A 20,014-nucleotide genomic window follows, 5' to 3' on the forward strand; every position below is an offset into this window, starting at 1 on the left:
GATTTATACTTAATGTAACCTGACTGAACCATATACAGAACTCTGTGAATCTGTGTTCGACTCATGGTGGATTGCTGTCTTCATAATGAGACTAATTTCCTTAGAGCAAGTTAACTGCAGACAAATCACATGATATTTGGTATGGTTTATAATGAGATTTTTCAGGTAGTCTTATACATTTTTATTTAGTGTAGTTTATTTGGGGCTATTAAAAAAAGAGAAAAAACAATCTATTGAGATGTCTATTTGTGGTAAAGGTTGTACTGTTTTTTTCACCAAAATTGAACATTGTCATTGCATACTGAACGTTAACTGCTGCCAATAATGATTCAAATGTTATTCCATTACTTATTTTATTAAAATGATCATACAACTTTAATTTGTTTAATCTTTGTTAACTTTTAGATATGTTTTTTAAGTACAAAAATAGAGTTCCTAATTAGATAAATCTATGATGATACTGCTGATCATTGGTAATAATGATTTAACAAAGTAAAGATTTCAGCAGAATAACATTTGTGAAAATTGATTCCTATAGTCAGACCACTGGCTTGTGCAACTTCTTCCCTAAGTGTCCATCACACATAGTGAGAGATTGAGAAATACATTTTCAGGGTTTTGTTAAATGTTGTATGTCAAATGTTTTATTTTTCCCATAGCAGTTTTCTGTAAAAAGCTATGTGTAATTAAGAAATCCATCAACCATGTGCAATATTACAGACAGTTCTTAGGTAGAGGCTTGTAAATGGAAAAAACTGTGCAGCCAGTTAAAAAGTTTTTTTTTTTTGTGTTAGTGCTCAAAGGAACTAAGAAATGCATTTTTCCATTCTGTTTTTTTCCCTCTGTGGGCTTTTTAAAGGGTTAATCAACCTCTATTACAGCATGTGATGGATTACTAAAAGGAGCTGAAAGTAAAACTCGACAGCAGCATATCTGTGATTTGCACCAGCACAGCCTCAGGTAACAGATTAGAGGACAAATTGGTCCCTGCATCTTTTAGTGGCTCTCTGCTGTCTGCGCTCGACAACGCTCCGTCTCACTCCCTCACTCACTCACTCTCTCACTCTCTCTGTCCTCTGAAAATTAAATCAAATCAGGGAAAAACTTTCACCAGACAGGGAGGGTGCATTTTAACCTCTGCATTGGTGCATTATGAAGGAGAAATCCATGCTAAGCAGAAAAGCAGACAGTTGAATAAGCCCTGAGAGGAAAGTTTGCCTTGCCTAAGGAAATAGCAACGTGAGCTCTGAGACCAACTGGAGATAAACAGAGTTGAGAGAGAGAGAGAGAGAGAGAGTGTGTGTGTGTGTGTGTGTGTGTGTGTGTGTGTGTGTGTGTGTGTGAGGGGGCAGAGCTGGACAGCATTTGAAGAGATTGTGATCTTCAGAAGGAAGCCCTTTGATTGGCATGAGGCAGATGTTAATAAGAGATTTGAGCCACTGGAACATAATTTGCGAAAGCTTTGCCATTCACAGCCTATTGGGTAAAATGAATGAAGGCTAAAAAATTCTAGCTATTTCACCCTGTTTTTACTTTTCCAATTGGATGTCAATTTGGCTGGCGTGCCCCCCTTTTTTTAATCCAGTGAATCACATTAAATGAGAGTTGGGAGTGCGGCTATTCGTCCAGCCAGCCAGCCAGCCAGCCAGCCAGCATCTCCGTCTGCTCCTGCCTCCTCCCAGCAGCATCACTTGGCTGGTGCTCAGCTGACTGTCAGTTGTCCTGACAGCCTGACCTCCTGGAGGCTCGCCAGCCAAATGCCACGTCACATTGGTCTCGGCTTCGCCCGGGTCTGGCCCTCAATCATTTTCACACCCACGTCCACATCTAACACCGCACCCCCCCTTCCCCCCACCTCCACTTGACACTACCTGAAAATAAGAACCATTTGTTTGTTTCTCTCTATTTATAACTCTGGGCTGGGAAGAGCTTGTTGCTGTAGTCCTGGCGAATGCGAGCGCTAATATTACAGCACAATATGGTGTCATTACTTTACAAGCTGCTTCCACTGGGAGATAATCCATATTTGTTATCCGTCTTGAACAGAGAACTTGTACAACTGTGTCGCTATTACACAAGCTACTTTCAATGATATTTCAGTTTAAATTGCTGTAAAACAAAACAATCATTTGATTGCACCTGACAGTCATGAAAGGAAAGTTTCTGTCCATAGTGGGATTTGTCCTACTGAGAAATAAAAGGCTGTCGGAGACACACAAAGCACTCTCAGAGCCTCTTTTGAAGCTGTTTATGTTATCTAAAGCTTAGCATGCACAGTGTCTCATCCTGTGAAGAGATGACAAGGCCTGATAAACCACAGTGTTTACTGCACAAGTTAACAGAGATAATCAATAGCAGCACTCGATACCCTGAATACAGAATAGCTGTGAATTAAAGAAAGAGTGTATCACCACCTGGAGTGTTGGGCAGGAGGTGAGAAGGTTCTTAATACAAGTTGTCAAAATACAAGAACAAGAAAAAACACTTTTCCAAAACACAATTAAATTTATCCATTTCCTATCATCATCTCTGGATCAGGCAGGTCACTTTGCCACACGTTTAAACATCTACAGATGACAAAGAAAGAGAGAGGATGTCTAAAGCTCTTTCCAGACATGAAGCAGCAACTGCATCAGATGAGGACTCAGAGATTGTTGATCCAGCCATGCCCCTCACACCAGCAGGTCTGATTACCACCAGCGATAAGAAGAGACACGGTGGTATTTTACTGTTAGCGAAGCAGCAGGCAACAACAGCAGACTGACATTTAACAACTAACTGACCACCACTGTCTAACACCATGAAGTGAGTGTGAGTTGTGAGTACGAGGTGACACAATTCTACACAGATATCTTTGGAGGATGCATTCAATCACAACAATTAGGCTGAGTGTGCGTTATCAATCATTTATCTTTTTAAATTAAGGCCCAACACTTTCGCCTGCAGCAACCTCACTGCAAGAACTGACCTTCATCTGACGCAACACTGTTAGTGGTGTCTTACGCATTAATTATATTTTTGAAAGAAATTATCATTCAGAGTTCTAATCAAGTGCAGGGCATGGCAGCTGGGCTTGAGTCATGTGACGACAACAGTGAGATAAAAAAAAGAAAATAAGATTTGCAGTTGTTGTCGCTTGTCAAACTTCAAAAACACTAACCAATATAAAAATAGCACAACACACTGCCAGGCTGAGAGGACTAATGGCATGATTTTGCATCTTGAATATACCCAGTGAAATATTTTGCATGAGTTAAGAGAGAGAGAGAACACGATGAAGCATAAACATACAATATACTGCACAGACTGATTAACAAAATGCTGTTTTTAGCCGGACATAATGCTTCCCTTTGGAGCCCTGAATTCAAATGAGGCTAGCTTTTTGGAGATTCGTGGGGGCGGGCATGTGATGGTGCAAGAGCCGTGTCTGGCTACGTGTCAGGGCCTCTTAGAAACTGCCTGCTTATAAGAAAACGCAGAGAGTTTTCTTCTTGCACTCTTGTTAAGCAGACTTTTGTCTTTGCAGGCCTGAAATTCTCCAGAGAATCAGATTAAACAAACGGGAAGAGTTCTAAGTGAAAAAATATGAGGCAATACAAGAGTGGACCTAAAGAAAAGGCAACAAAAAGCTGCAGAGCCTGTGTGCAATATTTAAAAAACCCTTCATACTTTTCCATGATTTAAAAAAAGAGAGGAAAATTATGATGCAGTTGCTCCACAGTAATGTACTGCTTCACTATACAGGTGAGTCACTGTTTGTGTGCTGTCAATGCCACTGAAATGGTTTTAGTCTGCAAACATGAAGAAGACCTGAAATCCCCAAACCTAATCTGATTGATAACCAAAACAACAGAAGAACCTCTTTCAGGGGAGACTATCATGCAAATTAGCTGCACCCAATCTGTTTACCACTACGCTGTGTGAAAAATGTTGTTGTGACTTGTGTTGAAAAATCAACCCAGCTATAAAAGCGTTGGTGATGAGTGGGAGTGCCATCGCTTTTGGCTTTCTGCTTTAGGCTTCAAAGTTGGTTGTGTAATGAAGACTCCACATAGAGATGCTCAAAAGTGTAGAGTACCTCTCTTTGGCTGCAGAGATTCACTGTAATAGAATGCTCTCAAAAAGAGATGAAACATATTTTAGAAATCTCTGCAAAAATGATCATTGGATATTGAATTGCTAAAACTGATCCTTTAGATTTGACCCCCATAGTTCAATGTATTGGTTTGAGTAGGGCCGTATATATATCAGGAAGAGTATAGCAAGAGATGCAAGACTCATGAGAAGCAGGAAGTGAAGAATAAGTCTTTAATCAGGATCTGCAAGTAACACAAAACTGAACAAGACAGAACAAATAGAACAGAGGAACAAAGAGGAAAAAAAACTCAACTGCAAACCAGGACTTAAATACAAACTAAACTGATGAGGAGATGAGGGTGCAGGTGGAAAAGGAGAACAGGAACAGATTGGCTGGGGAAGACCCGGGGAGCAGGCCAGGGCTAATGAGGATGATGCAGGTGCGGAGGGAAAAGCAGAGCAGAGACACAGCAGGAAAAACCCAGAGTAGCAGAAAAAAACAAGAAACCAGAAAACACGAGCCTCATCATAATCAACCGACATACATAAAGCTGCAAATCACTCTAATCCACAGAGACAAATGCCACACATTTCACAAGTGCCTTCTCCCACTCAATCCAGTATAATAAATAGGAGTAAATGTCTGAGGGCATTTGGTGGACAGGTGGATGTAGCCAGACTGTGATTGGACTATGACAATATACTGTTAATCACTACATAAATGTACCTTCACTTATATTCAGCATGCTACTGAAAAAAGGTCCTGAGACATGCAGACAACCTGATATGCCCATTTACTTCAATTGAAAATGTGTGTGTGTGTGTGTGTGTGTGTGTGTGTGTGCGTGCGTGCGTGCGGCGTGGGTGGGTGGGGGGGCAATTTCAGACTTAGAACCAATTAAGATGGGGAAAAAGATGATTTTTCGGTCAGTTGTTAAAGTTATTGTAGGGTTAGGGTTAGGGTTAGGGTTAGGCAAGTATTGATGATGGTTGGAGTGCCTATGGTCTGACATGGAAGTATGTGTGTGTGGATCCAGCTGCACACCCTTCTTGCTCTGACAGGGCCAGAGCAGGCCATCTGTCTTCATGTCTCGATGGAAGAGAACCAGAGAGGAGGTGTACGGATAAGAGCTTTTCTCCCCACCTGCCTATACTACCCACCCATCGTTCTCTCCACCTCACCAAGAAGAGCTTTGAAAGTAGACGCTCTTGCTCAGCCTGCAATATATATACCTCCAGGTAGACAGCTTTAACGGTTTCACTTTGAAAATCAACGCAGCAAAGTACTTGCGCAGCTCTCTCTGCGCTTTGCTCTAAGGTGCCGTCTACCTGCATCGAATCATAATTACCAATGGACTTATGTGTCACATGAGCCAGTAACACAGGTGGAATAAGAATGGTGAGCACATGCATGCATAGAGGATTTTAGTTCTTTTCAAATGTCTCAAATGGACAATGTGTGTGAAATTAGTGCTTGAAATGAGTGTTTGTAGTTTCTTCCTGCTCTCATACAGCTCTCTCTCGTGTGAAGCAGTGTATTAACATGGGGGTGCTTCAAAGTGAAGGATACTCATGAAGCAAATTGATTCAGGACAGTGCATGCTGCTTTCCAACAGGGCTACGCCAAGAAAAGCAGAAATTCACCGGGAAAGATCTGTTTTTATTTTCTTTACAAAAAACCCCAGCACAAATATTATGTCTAATAAATTTCCCCACAGTTGAGATGTTGCTACATGCTAAAAAAAAAAAAGGGATGTTTATTGACAGGTGGGTTTGAGGGGAGGATTAGATTTTGAGGCTGTGGACTGGAGAGCAATTATTCATTCAGGGCCTCCACTTTAACCCCTTCGCATCTAATTTTGCTCCGCTGGAGTTGCCATGCACTTTGGAACGTGGCAACAGGCCTGAGTGGGAGAAGTCGCAGCACGTTCAGCTGATGTGTGTGTAGCAACAGCGGGTTTATAATCTCCTTGTCTCACCGCAACCGTGAGCAAATGGATTCTTCTAAATCGTGCTAATGCTTTACTGATGTCATCATACATGGTTGCACAAATGCTAATGGAGCTAGGATGCTTTTCAGCCTGAGCGCCGGTTTAATGCGATCCTGTATTCAGCTGAATTTATATTTAAAGGTCATTGCATGATATTACTCACTCTGATGGCCTGTGCATATTTTTTTCCTTGTAGGTTCGTGTGGGTGTGATTACGCTGTCATCTCATTATTTCGTGTGTAAAATAAATGACTGGTGTGAATGTGCCATTAATTAGGATCTTCACCTGTAGCTTTTAACAAGGAAATATTTGTGGGTGATTATGTTTTTCCATTGATTTGGACTTCTAACTGGAAGAAGACATTGGTGGACTCCTTACTACAATATTAAAATATCTGTGAGAAACTAGCTTTGTTAGCCAATGAAATCTGAAGGCAGAGAACTTATTTCTGATCTAAAATTAAGTAGCAATCATGCAAGTCTGAATATTAAATCTGCATTAACCAATATTTGTTGGTTAGGAATTGGAAGAAAATACGACATGTATATGAAAGGGGTTGTTTGTTGTGATGAAATGAGAGTGTTATCACTTGACTTCACTTGCAGTTCGTTTTTTGAATTGACTAAAAAGCCAGATATTTTTGTCAGGAACTGGTGGAGACCAAAAACAGATCTAAAAGAATGTTGGATTCACAGGTAGCAAGGGGCAAGAAATACAATCTGGCTGCCATCTGCAAGGTCAACCATTTAACTTTGTAAGGTGATTATATTGTCTTTTACAGCTGCTTGCACTGCCTGAAGCCAAATCAATTCATATAATTAAGTTCAATGAAATTATTAGAGACCAAGTGGAAAGGACAATGCATTTTTTATACTGTGATGCTCTCCAACAAGATAACAAAGGACAGATGATTTTTGAAATTATACAAGTTAGTAAATTGATACCAAAACATATCAAACTGTTTTTCTTTCCAAGCAGAACTGCTGAGTAAATGTGCCTCATTCAATATATCATCACTGCTTCTTGTATTGACAAGATGTAGCTGAACAAATGACAAGACTGCAGCATCAGATTATTTTAACAGTCTATTATTCCGTTGTTTCTTTAAAGAAAAGCATGTGCTTCGAAACAGTTTTAAGAAATTGATGACTCAAAAATCTTGTGGGGCAAACAAGAGCCAGCATTTCCATCATTATTAAGAGACCCAAGGTGAAAAACAACCTGATTAAGAATAGCAAGAGACTCGAAGAAGAAAGAAAAGTCAGCTGGCGTTTTTGAAAATTAAAGAAATCCTCAAGATAATTTTTTGTTTAATAAACCAATCCTGTTTCCATTCCAAGACATGTGAATAGGCATGTATGATAGTCATTAGTGATACCTGAGACCTCTTTCACTAATAAAAAGCGACTACTATTGTTATTACTTTAAAAAGTAATAATGAAATAAGATACAAATACATAAAATAAAGTACTCATAAATCACAGAGGTAGACCTTAAAGTTCCATTTTTGCTGGTTTAGTGACTGGTAGCCTATATTGTCCTCAGGGTTTAACGAAAAGCTCAGAGGAGAGATTTTTTTTTTTCAGCAGTAATGCCATATACCACCCCCCCCCCCCCCCCCCCCCTCCATCTCCCCACCCACACCCCCCACCCCTTCGCCCCATGCCCCGCCGCCCTCTCCTGCCTTTGTTCTCATCACAACAAGCCCGGAGCAGATGGTGCTCTGCTTTGCTTGGCCGACAGTGACAGACAGGCGCTCTCAGCCAATAGCCTGCTGGTGAATCAGCTGACTGGTCTGGACAGCGCCAGGTGTTTTTATCATTTTTCTTCTCTAACCTTATAGGAACGGCGGCGGCGACAGAGCGGAGGAATATCACGGTTGCAGCAGGTTGGAGATCTCTCCGCAGACCGCACCATGCCTCTCTCCGAGGCGCCCTGGGACTGATCGGATACACGAGCGACACATCGCAGTAAAACAGCCGCCAGCTGAAGCCCCCCTAGGATAAAGGAATATGTGTTATTACGCTGTTTGATGAAAGCATTCACTTGGTACAGTAACACTGATTTTATTTATTGTTGTGCATTGACCCTTTGGATAAAGGACCTGTGCGCTTGGGAACATCGGACTGGAATGCCAACAAGGTGAGACCCCTCAGGAAAGGAAAGATATGGTTTCTACAGCTGTAGTCTGGTAGTTTTTTAAGATGTATTTTATTAGTGAAAATGGGTTTTTAATTATATGATCAGCAACTACATCGTCTAAGCGTGTGGTGAAGTAGTAAAATATGTTTTTATGCGTAAAATAATGCATACTTTGTGAGTCTGTTTCCATTCATGAAAGGGCGATGCAATGAGTTAGGATATATTTAGGATGCAGACACTCAAGGGCATAATCTAATGTTTCATAAACCCAGTCTGGGTCTTGCCAGTCACTTCAGGCTCGGAATCTGCTTTGAATTGATATGAGAGCAGTTCACCTTACAGTATGTTTGATTAAATGTATCAAGCCCGGGTACAATGCGTCAAATGTTATTCCAGAGAAAACAAACTTTGATCTCGTTGCGGTACTTGCGGTGCCAGCAGGAGCTGCGTGCGGGGTGCGCAGCGTTGTGTAAATGTGATTTGCATATTAATGTTAAAGTAGCCTATGTCGGCAGATGTCTCGATTCCTCCGCTCTAAGCAAAAAGTCGCGGAGTCTTCTTCAGGCAAAGACAAGGCCCTTCTCTAAAAGATGCTGTGAGAATGGGGTTGCATTGGCAGGGGGTCTATTGTGGTTCAGAAACGCTGCTTCTGTGGCTGCAGCTGTTGCGCTTTTGTGATGGGGGACTGCTGACTTGCATCACTCAACTTTAGGGAGAGGGACATAGTCTCCTGTTAGAAGGTTAAGTGATTTGTTTTGAATGTTTTAATGTTGTAAATGACTTTATTTATGGCTCCCTGTGTCAAAAACAAAGTCATCTTTTCTTTGTGGATCTCTGCTTCAGTAACTTTATAATGACACAAACCCAAAAAAGTATTTAATTAAACACAAAACAGTTTCTTTATGTGTAATTTCTTCTTATAATTAAGACTTTATTCAGCTTTGGGCCAAAAAATGTTTCCAATCCTAGACATCTCATATTGTATTCTTGCAAACTTTGTCTCCTTTGGTGCTGTGACACTGTTTTTCCTCAGTGAGCAGACGGTTACATCATTTTTCGAACTGAGTGAACAACATCAGGCTAGGCAGGATCCCCTGATTGATTTCTTTTTTATTCTTCCTCCCCCAGGGGGGCATCCTGCCTTGCATGGACAACATGTCTACTTTTTTAACATGATTATGAGAAGTTCTTTTGAGTGGAGTGTGACAAAGGCCCACTAATAGGGCGTGTGTGTTGCAGGCAGGCGTCTGTGTGTTTGTGTGTGTGTGCGTGCATGTGGAAGGGGGGGTGGGGGAGTTGTTAGGAGACAGCAGGGCTCGTGGGAGGAGGTACAGGGCTTCTTCATCCCCCACCCCACCTCACCCCACCACCACCACCAACAACAACAATATTTAGGTCCCAAGGGTATAGTGCAGGGTGAAGTGGGGGGAGCTGGGTTATTGAGCTCAAGCCTTTGCCATTCTTCTTAAAAGAGGGGCTATAGGAATTAGCCCTTTGTCCTCTGTGGGCTAAAGGTCTTAGAGACAACAGACACAGTAACAGTTTAGCTCACCGTGCCCTCATACCTCCTGTGACATCACTGTCAGTGCTGCAGTCAGTGCAGGAGTAGTAGTTTTTTAATGAGTTTAAAGTTTTCTACAGAATAGATGTCAAGGCATGGATATGTGAATGTGTTCCATCCAGATGTGTCAGAGACAGTACAGTATCAATGAGAGAACCACCTGGTTCAGGCTTGTGTTGCCCTTTTGCTCTGGGGAATGGGGGTGAGTGAACGTAATGATTTTTAATGTTGTGATTAAGGTGTGGTTTGGTTTAGGCACAAAAACCACTTGGTTAGGGTTAGGGAAAGATAGTGGTTTGGGTTAAAATGATCACTTGAAACATGATGTTGGTTAAATGTACTTCCTTAAAGTAACCTTTGTCATCATGCCAACAGTAAACACCACAACAATCGACATTATATTAAAAAAAAAAACCTGCCCCTGACTCACGGTTGGAAATGTGATACAATGTGGTTGGAAACAGGAAGCGAACACTCCTCCAGCTAAGTCTGCTTTTTGCCATCCATCGTTGTTATCCAACCATCCACCACACTGGCCTACTTTTAATATGAAAATCTGTTACCTTATATTGGCATTATCTGAACTGCTCCACTTCCCTGAGTCATAATAAGCCACAAGATAACATAAATGTAACTATAGGTTGTTTTGGCCTGCTGAATTTTCAACCTACACTGTTGGTTTTCTTGGGAGAATGGGCTGGAATTGATGCAGGATGAAATCTACATTAGTATCACAAATCAAATCAGTCAGTAGAAGAACTGAGGTTTTCCACAAAGTGTCCATTGAGATTGTCCGCTTACTCGTTGAAGGTGAACAAGCCTGAGAGGTGAAGCAATCAAGCTGCTGTAAAATCAATACCATGAGTGTTGCCGATGACGAAGTGACGCAGTTGTCTCCAAACAGGGAAAACCTAAACTGAGTCATCTAATCTGAAACCAGTCAGCGTATTTCTAGAAATAGGAAATGCAGTAACAGAATATTGATTCTTATTTGATCACCAATGCCTAGTTTGAAAGTTTGATCATGAGTTTTAACCTGTTCAGTTGAATTTTATGTTAGGTTGGCATCTGTAAGTGTTGCATTACTGCCATCTGCTGGAATGTCCCTTGCCTCATCTATTCCAGCATTGCAATGGCGTGTATGAAAAAGTGCAAGATGGAAATGTTCCTGTATGTGGCTGCATGTGCCTATACCGAAAATCCCTAGTGATCCCGGAAAGGTTATCCCAACAATTTACCAGGAACTATGTGTTAAAGACGTTTAAAGCACGTTACCCCTACTGGCAAGCTCATACCTGCTCCTTTAGAAATCCAACAGTATGTGTGGATGTACACCCTTTAATGGCAGTGTGTTTGTAAATCCTTGTAATATTTTCTAGTTAGCATGTTTACCAAATTATCCATAGCCTACCTATATTACACAAATATGGCATTGTTTCCTCCCTGTTGTACTCTGTATCGGCAGCCACAGTGCTGCAGGAACAATTAAACCTGCTACATGCATTTTTATATGAGCACATTTTTCAACGTGTGCTTATTTGAGAGTCCCACGAGAAAATGGAGCGTGTTGTATTAAATGCCTGGAGGGAGGGGGCGGTTAGCGCATTGGAGGCAGGTGTGAGCACGACTGAAGGGATCAAGACAACTCATATTGGCCACAGTGAGGGGGGAAAAAGTCCTGATTCCCTCATCATAGGAAAAATATAAATAAATGAAAAAAATAACTATAGCTTACTTGACTATAGTTCCCAAGGGAGGTGTAACTGTTTTATGCATCTGCTGGAGTCTGATTGGATATTGATGCCACTCATGAGTCTTTCCCATGAGGCCATAATATGCTTTTTTAAAAATCTATTTATTCTAGAGTTACTGTAAGATGGGTGCAAAGCAGGAATGAAAAGAATGTTGAGTTTTCACTTTGTATATTAGATGTATTTTGTTTTTCACTGAATTTAGAGTTCCTGTCACAATTCCAGCCAGATTCTGAAGTAACATATTGTACCTTGTGTTGTTTGCTTGTCACTCAGCTTCTGTTGTCTAGTTTAGTGTGTGAGTGGTTTTTTGCACCTCAATTTTGTTTAATTTGTGACAAGATGTGTTTAAGCACTCGCTGGGGTTGTTTATCTCACCTGCTCCACCTGTAATTTGTTTTTCCTCATTTCTGTTTTATCTTTTTTTTTTTTTTTTTTTACTTGTGCAGATGAATAAACTGAAGCTCAAAGGCAACCCCAGGCCAGCGGGTTTATATGTGCTGTCAGAGAAGGCACTCCCGAGAGAACCCTGAATGCAAGGCTCTTGCTATCCAGTTTAAATCACATTTTCATTTTCTCATGTCACACTCAATTCTTATCGCATTCAAGAAGGGATTTCCTTGACGATGAGCCTGAGCATCTTTAGACAGACTTGGACAGGAATTTGAAAATTGAGCCTTGGACTTAAAAGTCACTAAGAGTGGTTCAGAGGGAGACCTTATCTTGTTTTTAGAGTTGGAAACGTGCTCTCACATCTTACATCACTCACACATCATCTAAGATTATTTAGTGGGATGGCTATAAAGAAAATAAAGACAACATGCTGTTTTCATGAGAACTCATGGCAGACTTGCTGTCTAAAGATTGTTCAGATCTTCATTTAAAGCCAGTTTGCTTGTTAGATGAATGCATGCCAGGATTTATCACCCACACATCTCGTTTGTTAAGAAAAATGTTGGGAAACAATGCTTATATATACTATACTGCTAACCTATGCTACTATAATGCTGTCAATTAATGAGAAAACTGTACTGTACCACCTACAGAAGTGTTTGGATATTTTTAGTTTATGTCTTTCAGTAGTCACATCTTTGAGCTTTATGCAAATGGAATATGTCAGGATGCACAATTAGCACATGGATGTCAGTCTGTGACAGTGTCTAAAATGGTGACAGTGTCTCAAATGGAAATGACAGGGGTCTACTTCCATGGCATGAAATGAAACTGAGCCTTTTCATGGCTGTCAAATGTGGTCAGAGTTAAAACAGCAGCATATTTGCTCACATTACCTGTACCCATTCATGTCATGAATGGGTGCCTTATTTTGGAAGTTGTCCGTGTGTGCACAAAACAAACAAATCAGGGCCTACTCATTAAAAAACTGCTTCATAATGCTACTAGAGGTCAAAACTTCACAGGGTACTACTATAGTTTCGAGCAATACTGGTCAATCATTTTTCAATATAACCAATTAGGTATTTAAAAATACTTTCTGGAATCCAAATCTCTGCTATAGTGACTTTTATTGAAGAAAAAGCCACTAAATACTAATTGTTTGTACATAATAGCTGTCAATGATAAGTGGTAATTCTTCAGTATACAATAAATTCCAACAAAAAATCTTGATGAGGATTGTAATGTAGATTATCAAGTGTAATCAAATCTAATTTTCAAATACTTTGAGCTCAATAGACTAAATTTTGTTGTTTTGGTGACCAAACATTTCAGATGGTCCCCGCATATCTGAAATACAGTGACTAAGTGTATGTTGGGCCTACAGCAGGTGGTGAATGGTAACTACATATGAGTATCACATCAAGGGACACTAGAAATGTGTTCAGTAAGACCATATCTATTAAATGTGCATCTTATGTTGCTGAATGACTATGATAGAACAGGTGCACGAGCCCCTTACAAATGAGAAATACATGAATTACTAGTTGCATCTGAACAATATTATACTGTGTCTTTATAGAAATGTAATGCAATGGTTGGATAAATAGTCTAGATAGTGTTTCAGTCAATAGGCCCTTATGACATGCAGCTTCTGTGCACAGGTGTCAATTAAGCCTCGTCCATGAAAATCTAAATGCTCATTCAGTTTATTTCCTTTGGCATCATAAAAAGTGCTGTCTTACCTTCATATAAGAGTTAATGCATTTTGTCATACCACAGGATATTAATCATCAAGGGGCACTTCCAAAATCTGAATTTTGGATAGTAAGTGACAACATCATATGAGCATTAATAAGTTAATTTGTCATCACACTAAGGACCGCTCTGACAACCGTAAGATCCTTCTTCTGCATTAGCATCGTATTGTTGATTAGTATAAAGCCATTGGTGATGATCACCTGGCAAATTTTGGGTTAGGATAGGTAGGAGGTGTTTGTAAGCTTGTGAGAATGAAATCAGGGTCAACTCAAAGACTAAGTCACAGGGAAACAGGTAGACTAATAGAGAATACATGTGTAACTCTACATATTACTGATCCATGTCTGTGTTCAGTATGCATTCCTTTTAGTGCTGACACTTGTTCCACATGTGAATTGTGTGTTATTATGGTCTCACTTGCCAAAGACGTCATATAACAAAGCACCTCAAAGTGACCTTACATCTTTCAGCCATCTGAGACAACTCAGTGTATGTCTGAGGCTGTGATATTTATTTCAAGGTGGCTGTGGTTAAAACCTTTATGTTGTCCGTTTCCTGCCTTCCTGCCTTTGGTGTTGTGTTGTTGAGTGTTCTTCCACCTGCTGCGTGTTTAAAGATTTCCTGTGCTGCCGGGACTCTGATCACAATGGACCTATGCAGCCTGTGTCCGGATGTCCCAGGCAGCTTTTAGTTTGTTGTTGGAAGTGAACCAACAGGATGTTGACACAGATCTTTCTTTTATTTTGTCTTTTAGCTTATAGTTATTTTATTTTTAAACATTTTAAACATTTGAGCAAACCCATTTTTTACTTTGATAAGTGTGTCATATTTTACGTGTCCAGTAAGTGAGATTAGAAATTTCTTAATCTTACATTGTATGAAGGGGAGTAATAAGAAATCTGTCACTGTTTACTAAACAGGGAAAATCTAAGATTAACCCCATTTGCAGTAAATAAAGAAGGAAGGGTTTGACAGCAGGAAATTGTATGTTAATACATCCAGGTTACAATGTTTACAATTGTGATGTGTAGTATATTGAAAGCAAGTCATTTTATAGTAATACAGATACATACTGTGGGCTCCAGTAACCCCATGAAAATGATCTGGTGTTTTCTAAAAGGAAATCATGTAAATCAGCTCCAATTTGTATTACTTCTTTCTTTGGCCACTACAAAGCCATTGTTAAACCAGAGGAGTAATTAAACATTTTTTGAAATATGCTTATTCACTTTTTTAGCATTAGATGAAAAGATTGTCATCTTGATTTTCATTCAGATTGATTTTATAGAACATTTTTGTCAAAACTGTAATGTAATGAAATAATTTAAAAATATTGAAATGGGACAGAATATTCTCATTTTCATTCTATGTTGACAAAATTACAAAAAAGCACTTAAATCATTATTTTCATAATGAGATTAACAATACATTAGGACTCCTTTTACTCTAAGCAGTGTGTGTTGCAGATTCCAGTGATATGTAGCTTTTTATTAAAGTGCTAAGTGACCTGTTTCTCTCCTCTGGGTTTGAATCCAGTGCATTGCCTCTAGCTAATCTCCACTTCAGTATCTCCATCCACTAATCCAGAGTGGCGCAGCAATCGTCACAATATACAGTGTTTTAGCTTAAAGACCAGATACAGTAGTATCCCTGTTTCACCCATGCTCCGCCCCGTCCCATAGGGAATCTCTAGTATAGGAGGAGACAAGTTCCTGTTTCCCTGTTGTTGCCAGGCAGTTTGCATTCAGATGAATTAGTCAGCTCTCTTGTTTGAAAGCCTCTTTAGCACTATCTTCTTAAGTTGGTGTTGACCATAAAGCCGTGTGGTAGACGAGGTCATTGTGCTGTGGTCCTGCCGTATGGCTCTATACTTGGAGGGGTGTGTCCTTTAGTAAACAGAACTAATTTAATTACTTTATTGCTGTAAGACACTGCAAGTGCACACGTTTGTTAAAGTAGTGCTGGCAACCTTATCATGTTAATAAACAGAGGGGAAGAATAAAACTGCTACATAGCTAGAGCATGTCTATGTACAGTATTTCCATGTGAACATAATTATTGAATGGGACAGGGCAATATGCAATATGAAAGACAAGGCAGCTCTTTGAGGGTGTTTTGACACAGTTTTGCTTTGAGCTTAATGCTAATATCAACATGGTAATGCATGTATAATGACAATGCTGATATTTGGCAGGTATAGTATTTATCACAGTCAATATGATAGTTTAGCATGTTAGAATGATGATGTGGCTAGATGAGAAGTCAGGGGCCCTTACTATTCATACATGATTAAATGGCAATCCACCCAATGGTTGTTGAGACAATTAATTCAAAATCACACACTGTATGACAACTTCACAGTGGCGCTAGAGAAAAAGTCAATAGGCTGCATCCTCTGTCTGTGAAATATTGATGAAAAGATTAATACCCGCACACTACTCCAAAACTCCAATATATATAAATGTTTCAATACCGATATTTCAATCCCAGTTGGATCTTCTTTGGTTCAAAATGTAAGCTTTTTCTTTTACTACACCCATATTTATATACATATAGGCTGAGGCTATAAGCTTTACAATGAGACGTTAACCATCCAACCTACACTTGTGTAAACATCTCAAAATTGAACTAATCCTAAAGAATGGGGGTACAACAATGTAAATACAACTTACATATCAAGTATGTCAAAAATAAGTTAAACGTGTAAAACATTTGAAAATTTTCTGTACAAAATTATATGACAATTTATCCAATGGTTTTTGAGATATTTCAGTCAATGTGGTGGACTGACTGACCAACATTTCTATCCCTAGATAAAAGTCATGTGATGGTAACGCCCATGTGAACAGTTTAAAATGTGGCACTGGCATTTAATAAAGGCTGTTTATTGTTTGCCAGAATGAATGCTTTGTCTTCCAAATCACTGGAGTGAGTGTTACTGCCATATGGGCTAGCAGATGCCCATTGCACCTCTTAGGAGCTCCCACTCACTTAACCAAGCGACTGGCTTATATCAGGGTCTGTAGTTCTCTCCCAGTCCTCTCTTGAAATCCTTCTTCAAGTTAAAGAATGCTGCTTAAAGTTTTGACAATCTTTCATCTGTACCCAATCATCCTGGAAAAAATCCTAGGCCTGCTGAAAACTTTTTTTTTCATGTTTGCCCTAAATTCAGAATGCTGAAGATGTTGCATTAAAAATTAAGATGTGCATCTTTTTTTGCCTTCTTTGAGGCATGGCACATACTAATATCTCATAGTGTTTAATGATGTTCGGAGAAGCTAATGATCGAGTCCTTATGGGCCTGTTGAATAGATGAAAGCCCTCAATGGAATTTGATATGTTTCCAAGTAGTTCAGAGCAGTGTTTTGTGCTTGCATTGTAATGAGCTGAACTTGCATTTTCTCAAAACTGTTGATGCTGCACATATCTCACAGTCTCACAAGGATACTGGAGAAGCAATTGTTGTTCTTAGTCCCTCTGTTATCTTAAGTAATTGCTACATTTACAAGATACATGAAATATTATGCAATATTTCCATAATTGTTACATACAAAAAACATAATTATATATACCCTTTAATTGTAAACATGGGATAAACAATGTTTTCCGTATAATAATGTGTGTTTTGTGTTTCTTTTCTAGATCATTTTGCTGCTCCTAGATCCTGCTGTAATATTCTACCCTTGGCTTCAACCCCTGGCTATTTCACTGGACTGAAAGACCTAATCAGTGAAAAGTCTGGTTGATGACTGTAACACACTCTCTCCCAAATTCATCTGCCCCTCCTCCTGTCCCTCTCCAGTATGGCTAGACGGAGGTTAGACTGCTTTCTTTTAGGCCAGGTGTTTGCTGGCCTGACCCTGGTATCGATAGGACTTTCTTTTGTTCAGAGCAATGAGTGTCCCCAGCTGTGCGTGTGTGAGATACGGCCCTGGTTTACCCCCCAGTCCACTTACAGAGAAGCTATCACTGTGGATTGCAATGACCTGCGCCTAACACGAATCCCTGGGAACCTCTCAAGTGACACCCAGGTTCTCCTCCTACAGAGTAACTACATTGCCAGGACCACTGAGGAGCTAGAGCAGCTCTTCAACCTCACCGAGCTGGATTTGTCCCAGAACAACTTCAGTAGCATTCGGGATGTTGGCCTTACCAATATGTCCCAGCTCACCACGCTTCATCTGGAGGAGAACCAGATCACAGAAATGCCTGATTACTGTCTGCAGGACCTCAGCAACCTGCAGGAGCTCTACATTAACCATAATCAGATCAACACCATCTCCGCCAATGCCTTCTCTGGGCTCCACAACCTGCTAAGGCTTCACCTCAACTCCAACAAGCTTAAGACCATCAGTAGTCAGTGGTTTGATTCTACACCCAATCTAGAGATCCTCATGATTGGGGAGAATCCCGTTGTGGGAATAATGGACTTCAACTTTAAGCCACTGGGCAACCTTAGAAGCCTTGTTTTGGCTGGGATGGATTTGACAGACGTCCCTGGAAATGCCTTTGTGGGACTTGACAATCTTGAGAGCCTCTCTTTCTACGACAATAAGCTGGTCAGGGTCCCTCAAAGAGCCCTCCAGAAACTGCCTAACCTCAAGTTCTTGGATTTGAACAAAAATCCAGTGCACAAGATTCAGGAAGGAGATTTCAAAAACATGCTGAGACTAAAAGAGCTGGGTATAAACAACATGGGCGAGCTGGTTTCTATTGACCAGTACAGTCTGGACAATCTTCCTGAGCTCACTAAGCTGGAGGCTACAAACAACCCCAAGTTCTCCTACATCAATCGTCAGGCCTTTCGTGATGTCCCAGCCTTAGAGAGTCTAATGCTAAACAACAACGCCTTGAATGCCCTCTATCAATCTACTGTGGACTCTCTCCCCAACCTACGTGAGATCAGCATCCACAGCAACCCTCTTCGCTGTGACTGTGTCATCCAGTGGATGAGCTCCAACAAAACCACTGTCCGGTTCATGGAACCTCTGTCTATGTTTTGTGCCACGCCAGCAGAGGTCAGGGGTATGCATGTGCGGGCGGTGTTGCAGAAGAACTTATTAAACCAATGCTTGCCCATGATTTCCCATGATACCTTCCCCAACCACCTCAACTTGGACATTGACATGACGGTGGACCTGGACTGCAGAGCCATGTCTCAGCCTGAGCCGGAAATATACTGGGTGACACCGATGGGGAACAAGGTAATGAGGGACACCCTATCCGACAAGTACAGTCTCAGCAGTGAAGGGACATTGAGAATTTCTCATATCCAAGTAGAAGACTCTGGCAGATACACATGTGTAGCTCAAAATTCAGAAGGAGCTGACACAAGAGTGATAGCCATACGTGTAAACGGTACTCTGTTAGACAGCACTCAGCTTATGAAGATCTACGTCAAACAAACAGAGTCCCACTCAATCCTGGTCTCCTGGAAGGTAAACTCAAATGTAATGACCTCTAACCTAAAGTGGTCATCTGCCACCATGAAAATTGACAACCCACATATTACTTACACTGCCAGGGTACCTGTGGATGTCCACGAGTACAACCTTACGCATTTACAACCGGCGACTGAGTATGAAGTGTGCCTCACTGTCTCCAACATCCACCAACAAACACAGAAGTCATGCGTAAATGTGACGACAAAGCAAGCAACTTTTGCTGTGGAAATATCTGACCAAGGGACAAATACTGCTCTTGCAGCAGTTATGGGAACAATGTTTGCAATCATCAGCCTGGCATCACTGGGGGTGTACATTGCAAAGAGGTGGAAGAGGAAAAACTATCATCATTCCCTGAAGAAGTACATGCAGAAAACCTCGTCAATACCGTTAAATGAGTTGTACCCTCCTCTTATCAACTTGTGGGAGGCAGACAGTGAGAAGGAGAAAGAGGGCTCCTCTGAGACCAAACCCAGCCAGGTGGACACCACACGCAGCTACTACATGTGGTGAGAGGTCCCACCTGCTTGGACACACAGAGACATGTTTCTGTCAGGAGCACAAATATACATATTTGCTTCTTTGTGTAAAAGTGAACTTAATCTCTTTTTTCTTTGACGTTTCCTTTTATTGTTCTTTGGTTCTCTCAGACTTTGAAGCTACTGACGAACCAACATTTCAGATCTTTAGTTTAGCATATTGCCTTTTTACCTCTCGCCTATTTTGACACACAATATGGCAGCTTTGTTTAGCTTACTGGACTAAATAGTCACTTTGCTTTATTTTTAGTTCTTGTTTTAATGAACACAGCATGAGTATTGTCACGGATTCAGTATGCGTGAGCAAAGAAAAAGCTGAAATCCCACACGTTTTGACTTGTTTCTCTGGCAGAG

The 20,014-nt window shown here is 40.6% G+C and overlaps 1 protein-coding gene across 1 annotated transcript; it reads left to right on the plus strand.

The window, feature by feature from the left end:
• Positions 1 to 17,444: 17,444 nt before the first annotated feature.
• Positions 17,445 to 19,634, plus strand: lrrn1 (leucine rich repeat neuronal 1). The gene has a single exon (XM_053315918.1). It carries the CDS (start codon positions 17,481 to 17,483, stop codon positions 19,632 to 19,634), a length of 2,154 nt encoding a protein of 717 aa, XP_053171893.1. The 5' UTR covers positions 17,445 to 17,480.
• Positions 19,635 to 20,014: the final 380 nt, after the last annotated feature.

Source organism: Scomber japonicus, chromosome 3, assembly GCF_027409825.1.
Source record: "Scomber japonicus isolate fScoJap1 chromosome 3, fScoJap1.pri, whole genome shotgun sequence".
Taxonomy (NCBI): domain Eukaryota; kingdom Metazoa; phylum Chordata; class Actinopteri; order Scombriformes; family Scombridae; genus Scomber; species Scomber japonicus.

What these genes read in the sequence shown, in the direction of transcription:
- lrrn1 (XM_053315918.1), top strand. Translation starts at nt 17,481, where the DNA reads ATGGCTAGACGGAGGTTAGACTGCTTTCTTTTAGGCCAGGTGTTTGCT.